General features: G+C 43.4%; 1 protein-coding gene across 1 annotated transcript; it reads left to right on the forward strand.

The window, feature by feature from the left end:
- The first annotated feature begins 354 nt into the window (after window positions 1–354).
- Window positions 355–7,571, forward strand: RNF168 (ring finger protein 168). The gene is made up of 7 exons (XM_009899446.2): window positions 355–508; window positions 862–1,205; window positions 2,590–2,666; window positions 3,665–3,841; window positions 4,525–4,649; window positions 5,510–5,600; window positions 6,436–7,571. The coding sequence occupies exons 2-7, from the start codon at window positions 905–907 to the stop codon at window positions 7,495–7,497; spliced, it is 1,833 nt and encodes a 610-aa protein (XP_009897748.1). The 5' UTR covers window positions 355–508; window positions 862–904; the 3' UTR covers window positions 7,498–7,571.

Here is a 7,571-nt window from a genome sequence, read left to right on the forward strand (position 1 = left end):
CAGAACCCCCCAACTTAAAGTATATTTGCTCCGTGTCCGGCTGCTGTGGCACTGAAATTACAGCCTTTCACTCAGAAGGATCTCAAGTCTCTGTGAAGCTAGCTGTTTCTTTAAGATGCTTGTGAGAACTTTCCTAAGTTCTTCTAACATAAAACCCAGTACATTTTATCGGGTTTGCTGTATGGGTCTATCTTCTGTTCCACAGCATTTCTGGGCCAAGTGGAAAAAAAAACCTGTGGGGAGCATTAATGATAGAAAGACTGAATGATCCCCACTGTTGTAAGGCACAGGAGAGGATGCTGAAGTGTTAAACACATTGGTTAGTTCTTTGCCTTATTAACTGTGTTTTGAATTTTTGTTCCAGTTTAAGTGAATGAATGAGGGAGAGCCTCTTCTCTGATGTGTAGGGATGTTGTGGTTCACCTTCAGAATGTGCTGGAGTCCAGTCTGTGCCAGAAGCAGGCTTTGAAGCATGTGCATATACTGAAAAACTGAATGGAAAGTTAAGGTAACTTTGATAATGTGTCCACCCAGCATGAGGATAGCTTAGCAGTAACAAAGGGTTTACTCTGGGAGAACTCTCACTGCCTTTCCCCCTGCCTTCTTACTACCTTCTTGCTATTTCCAAGGCACTTCCTCAAAAGGAAATTGCAGTAGGAAAACCTGCTACAGTTTCTTTGTGGCTCCTAGAAAGATCTGCATCTTCCTGTGAAAGATAAGAATGTCTCTAGCCATGAGCAAAAGTAACCACTTAAGCAGACTTACTAAATCCACTGATTTTTCACAAAGTAACTGTACACCAGCATTTTGTGGTTTATATTCACGATGGGAAGTAAAACACGTGTTTCTTTTTGCTTTCAGGTACTGATGTTGTAGTCTTGCTGCTCCTCTACTTTGAGTCAGTATGTCGAAGAAATCCAAGGCTTCGCTTTCCTTGTCGGACTGCCTCTGCCAGATTTGCATGGAGATCTTTGTGGAGCCTGTGACACTGCCATGCAACCATACCCTCTGTAATTCGTGTTTCCAGCTGACAGTTGAGAAGGCCAGCCTCTGCTGCCCATTTTGCCGGCGCCGAGTCTCTTCTTGGGCACGGTACAACGCCCGCAGAAACACTCTGGTCAACTGGGAACTCTGGGAAAGGATTCAGAAGAATTACCCAAAGGAGTGTGAGCGCAGGATCAACGGGCAGGATTTGGAAGAGGAAAGTGAGTAAAATGATGTCCCTTGTCCTGGGATGACTTTGCTTTACCAAAGTAATTGCTGTTGGTGGACTTTGGTTGTTGTGAAATATGAAGCTGTGTGTAGACAGGCTGTGTTGCTGCTAGAAAATGCAGTGTTGGAGTTCTCCTGTGGAAGGGGTGGGCAAGGCAGAGAAATGGCCATCTATGCCTTTTTTGGTTAGTCCAGAGGTTGTCCCAAAAATGGATTCTCCACCCAGTGTGCAAAGTCCAGTCCACACAGAGACAAGATAGCAGGTTTATTACAATCCTGTGCAGAATCAGGTGATTTCAAGAAGATAATAGCCCTTCTGAGACAGAAGCTGGGTCTTACGCACAAAATAGTAACAAAAGTAAGGCAGTGGTTTCCTCACTCCTAAATTTACACTCAAAGGTGTAAATTCCCTTATCTAGATTCTCCTGCTATCTTTTTGGGCCACTCAGGGCCTACCCAAGTGATACCACCTCCTATTCCCCACCCTTGGTTGTGAAATCTGAAACCACAGTTAACCCTGTTTACTTTTGACAGTACCTTGAGTCTGTCCAAGGAGTGGGCTGTTCACATTGCAATAAGCAAAGGAAAAGGCACCATTTTAGCAATCCATAGTTAGCTCTTCCTTTCAGAAGACTCTGTCTCCTTTCTTGGCCCATTATTACTCCTAAGGTGAAGCATCTCTTAGTCAGTCTTCCAACAGAGAAGGTAAGTTACATTGCCTAGTCAATGAGGTGGCTATCTGTGTTTTGCACAAAGCTTCAGTGTGCAGCCAGTTCTTGCCAAGGCAGCAATTCCTTACTGGTAGCACTTCAGCTGTAACAGCTGTACATGGAGTGTGTGTGTTCCTTTATCACCATCAATTCAGTAAAGAGGTTACATTTTGTTTTCACCTCTTAGATGCTATTCATTAGTTTGGCTAGAAATCCCAGGGTTTCAGTCTATGCTGGGGCCTCTAAGTGAGCTTAAAATTGTGTCAGAGAAAAGGAAGTGGAATCTGTTTAACTCCGAGGAAGGATTTTGAGGTTTATTATGTTATAAGCTCCTTTGGGGGAGTAAAATTGGTAGTTTGGCTCTGTGACACCTTGTTCCACTTGCTGTGTTTCTAATGACACAAAGCAAGAGATGTAAGTTATGGCCATAGTTATGTGCTCTCTATACAGTTCTTGGAAAACGCTTGACTCTTCTGCCCGCGCTGTAACACAGTGCTGTTTAATTTTGTTCCTTTGGAACACAAGGTGCTTTTTTCCCCCACAGCAAGTCAGACCACTCCTGTGACTGGATATGGAAGTGCTCTTTTGTTCAGATCTTTCTGTCTTGACTATTGTGGCCTTGCTTTGTTCCTCACCTTTTTTCCCCGCTCCTTTTCCTCTCAATTAGTCTGTGTCCCCCATCCACAACACCAGCTGAGCAAGCCTGGGGAATTGAGGCAAGAATACGAAGCAGAGATTAGTAAGGTAAGTCTAAAATATTAGTTGAAAGCATAAATGCTTTATATGTAATTGTTTTAATTGTTTCCACAGCCAGTTGTGACGTTGTTTAATGAGAAAGAAAGATACTCAAGGTGTTGCTGCTGCAAGAATATACTGGTCGTTCCCACAGCCCAAATTAAATTAGTACCCATTATGGAAGAGGAGAGACTTCTTTGTTTGACATGAGGTGACATTTCTCATGTTTTGTTGTGCTAGGTGATCCATACTGGCTACTTCACCCTCTGAACTGGTCCAGTAACACATGCTGTCTTTTTGCTTGTGCATGCAGGCATGCTTTGCAGGATAGGATATGCACAGTGGTGCTGACACAGCCCAACGCCCAGGCAGGTCTCTGCTACTCAGTACCTTGTGTTTCACAAAACCCTTCTGCAGAAAGTTCTTTCAGGGCTAGAGAGTCACCTTGCACTGTCTGCATGCCTGCTCACACATACTGAGGTGGCTTTTATAGGTACTCAGATGCACACAAAGTATTTCAGATTAGCAAATATAATGTCTTGGCTTGCCCCTTTGGGGTTTGTGTGTTTCAAGAGAGCAGAAGGACTCCTGTAGAAGGGATGTGCTGTCTTTGAGGCATCCTGTGCTCAAAGTTGGATTACAGTGGTGGAAGCAGGTTGAGCAGATGCTGGCATCCAGCCTTATAGAGAACCTTAATCAGAGTTTCTCTGGATCTCTGTGCTTGGAGATCTGAGGTTTTGTTATTAGCAAAAGGTGAATAATGGGATTTAACCTTGCAGGTGAGCAAGGGTAAGTGGTACAGCTTTACAGAAACCACAAAGGAGGTCACTGTTACCAAACTGAAGATTCTACACACAGCAGATTCTTAGATCTCTGTTTAATTGCTGTCTTTGAAATGTGAAAAGTGGCTTTGTGTGTAGTGGATTATTCACATTTATAGAGAATCAGCTGAGAGGTTCTGGCATGAAATATGGTCCTACAGTGGTAGCCAAACGACTCTTGTTTAGGTGGAGGCAGAAAGGCGAGCACATGAGCAAGAGGAGAACAAAGCAAGCGAGGAATACATTCAAAGGCTTCTGGCAGAGGAGGAAGAGGAGCACAGACTGGCAGAAGAGAGACGGAGGGAGATGGAGAAACAGCTGAAGCAAGATGAAGAGTTGGCCTGGCAGCTGAGTAACAGTCTGGTGAGTTAGGTTTCAGGGTAACAGTAGAAAATGTTGATACAGTACAAGCAACCTAGACTTTTCAGAACAAAGGTTAACACTTTCAATAATCTAAATTTATTTGAAATGGAGTTGGAAACTGTTGTCAGCCCCCAGTACTTCAGATCTTTGAGGTACCATCACTTGAAGAACCAGTGGGAAGGTGAAATACCCTAAACATTTCCACCTATGTGGGTTTGAAACATCTGCTGGATGCTTTAATTGTGAAACATTTTAAACCATAGGGTTGTTTTTTTTTTCTGACTACTTCCTTTTCCCCATGACTTTAATTCCTTGAAAAAAATTGGTGTCTGTAACAGCTGCTGAAAAGGAACATAATGATAAAAGTTTGCCTTATGATTTTTTTGGCGGGGTTGTTTGTTTATTTTGTTAATTTGTTTTGGTGGGTTGGCTTTTGCTACCCAATAGTAGTCCTAGTACAGATGCAGCCTTTGTACTATTGGTGCAAAACCTCTTGCCTCTTAATGCCAGGTACAGGAAAGATAGAGAACATGTAGCATTTCTTACTCCATAACAACCCATTATTTACAGGTCTAGACATAAGTAACTAAATCTGCAGTAGAAATAAAATAGTTCTCTGGGTTTTTTCCTAGCTTCTGTTGTGTCTTTGTTTTATATAATGCTATTTTTACTTGTTATTGAAGAATGATGATTCTAGTGGACGTGTGCTCAGCAGTCCTTCACCAGCAGGCAGACTCCGCTGTGAAACATCCCCAGCTGATTTGTGCAAAATGAAGACCAAATCAAGCAACTGTGGAGACATTCAGAAGTAAGTAATTAAAATTTTTACTCTTTAATTATTGGTCTGTTTCTTGGTACAGTGTCCCTCTGCTCTATTTGCTTCCTTGGAAACCTCTAGTCCAACTTTCCTGCGTAATACGGGGCAAATGTAAACTTGAATATTAAAACTTCTCCTCAGGATAATATGGAGAAAGGAAACACTTGCAATGTGCCCTTCAGGCCAAGAGGGACAATGACATCCTTGGGTGCATTAAGAAAAGCATGTCCAGCAGGTCCAGGGAGGTCCTCCTCTCCCTCTGCTCTGTCCTGATGAGCCCACACCTTGAATACTGCATCCAGTTTTGGGCTCCCCAGTTCAAGAGAGGCAGGAATCTGCTGGAGAGAGTGATGGAGAGCCTCAAGAATGATTGTGATTTGAACATCTCTCCTGTGAAGAAAGTCTGAGAGACCTGGGGCTGTTTAGTCTGGAGAGAGAAAGCTGAGAGGGGATCTTGTAAATACCTGAAGGGTGGGGTCAAGATGAAGGTGCCAGTCCCTTTTCTGTGGTGCCCAGTGATAGGACAAGGAGCAGTGGGTACAAGCTGGAACACGGGAGGTTCTGCCTCAACATGAGGAACTTCTTTACGGTGAGGGTACTGGAACCCTGGAACAGGCTGCCTAGAGTGGTTGTGGAGCTCCCCTGGATGCATTCCTGTGTGGTCTGCCCTAGGTGATCCTGCTCTGGCAGGGGGTTGGACTTGATGATCTCTAGAAGACCCTTCCAACCCCTAACATTCTGTGGTTTTGGTTTGTCAAAATGAACTTGGAAGCTCTTGATTAATGCAAAGGACTGACAATTCAAGAAAAAGTTTAAATAGGTAAACTTAATTTTATTTTTTCCCTTTTAAGGTACTTGTCTCCAAAGCTTCATCCTACACTGGGATCAGGATCATTCTCCTCTGCTCTAACAGCAAGAGACAGGAGTGACTGTGGCTCTTTGGTAAACAGAATAATGTTGTTATAAATCTCATTGTTAGTAATAATGAGTCATTTTCTCCTTGCCTAGAGGATTGCAAATCAGCAATGGACAGTTCATCTTGCCCTTTTTGCACACAGGGAATAAACTGTGTGTGACAGGCCACAGATGCACCCCTGTGGCTTATTTCGATAGTTGTCTTGCTTAGCCTTACCTGAGTACATTCAGCGAGCTCTGGGTTGCAACTGATGGTGCATAGAATTTAAATTATGGTTCTGGAGCTCACTGGAGGAGGCTGCACTCTGATTTTCATCATTTGATATGTCTGTCTGTCTTTCTGGTTTATCTTTCCTGTTAAGCTTCAAATGAAGAGAAGTAGAGGTGAGCAGTTGAGTCTTCATGCTGCAGTGGTGTCTTTGGCCCACTAGCTAGGCTTCTCAGGGTTGTTTTCAATATTTTTATAGGCATAAGCTGGAACACAGGAAGTTCCACCTCAACATGAGGAGAAACTTCTTTACTGTGAGGGTACTGGAGCACTGGAACAGGCTGCACAGAGAGGTTGTGGAGTTCTCTTGAGACTTTCAAAATCCATCTGTATGACCTGCCCTAGGTTAGGGAGTTTGAACTGGATGATTTCTAGAGGTCCCTTCCAACCCCTACCATTCTCTGATTTTCATTATTATTAAACAACTATGTGGGGTTTTTTTTAAAGGAGAAGAATCCAATTTAATATTCCAGAGCAATATTTCAAAGTTTCAGTTAATATTCCAGACTTAGGAGTAGTGAGATTTTGATTTTATTCATACCCATTGGCTTTCAATAACTTTACTTCATCAGTGCTCTCTCCCCTTTTGAGCAGGAGACCAGTAGCAATGAAGGCAGTAGTTCTGCATGGCAAGACAAGCAAGAGGAAATGCCAACACTGTCTCCACAGCAGCCCAGTGAGGTTAAAGATTCCAGTACTAAGGATTTGTTTCTGGAATCATGCATGAACTATTTCAGTGCTTCAGGGGAAACTGCTGCTGTCAAGGAGGAAAGGACACCCAGATCAAATTGTCCAGGAGACAACATTCCAGAAGTCCTTCATGGAATCACAGAGGGGGAAGAGTCTAGAACAGCTCTTTGTAGATCCACAGGAGAAGATGATGGAGTTGAGTCAGACAGTGGCTATTTAACACATAGAGAAAGCATAAACCATGAAAACCCTGCTGAAACTTCTACCTGTATTCAGTCAGTAACAAATCCTGTGATGTCGGACAGCAAAAGTGTTACATGTGATGTCATGAAGGTGACTGGATGTTCAGATGAAGAGAAACCAGAAGGACTGCAGAACACTAAGGAGACTCCAAAAAGAAAGTCACTGGAGCCACCAGCTGAAGCAGTGGCTGACTTGTGTGTGGTTGGTAAGAGGAGAAGAACATTTCCTGAAAGTTCTGAAGAGCAAGGGGAGCAGATAAATTGTTTTAGCTTGCAGATGCAGAAAGCCTTTGAGCAAGAGCTCCAAGAAAGGCGCATGCAAGAAGAGCAGGACAGGCTTCTGGCTCTGCAGCTACAGAAACAGCTCGATAAGGAGGAAGGGACACCTAATCGACAAAAAGGCTCTCCAGATGAGTACCTCCTTCGCACCAAACCATGGCAGTCTGTGAAAGACTCTTCTGCTAGAAAGGGAAGTTCTAAGGTGGCAAAAGACTCAAAGGTCCAAAAGAACCAGGCCGAAACAAGCCACCGCAAGACTCGGAAAGGTTCTTGCAATGAAAACTGGCAGACCCCCACCAAAGCCCGAGTGAAACCACCTAGCACCAAAGGAGGGAAAGTTTTGAATTGTGTGGTTAATACCAGTGACACAAATGATCTTTGTTCACTACCTAAGAATAAGCAAAAGACCATTCTTCAGATGTTTAAGAGCTCTGTCACAGAGTAGATCAGCAGAACCACAGACAAGCGATGGAACAAGAATTAAAGCCATGGCGATGCTTTCTCTGGTATTAAGCAAAT

The sequence above is a fragment of the Dryobates pubescens genome, chromosome 13 (assembly GCF_014839835.1).
Source record: "Dryobates pubescens isolate bDryPub1 chromosome 13, bDryPub1.pri, whole genome shotgun sequence".
Lineage (NCBI taxonomy): Eukaryota > Metazoa > Chordata > Aves > Piciformes > Picidae > Dryobates > Dryobates pubescens.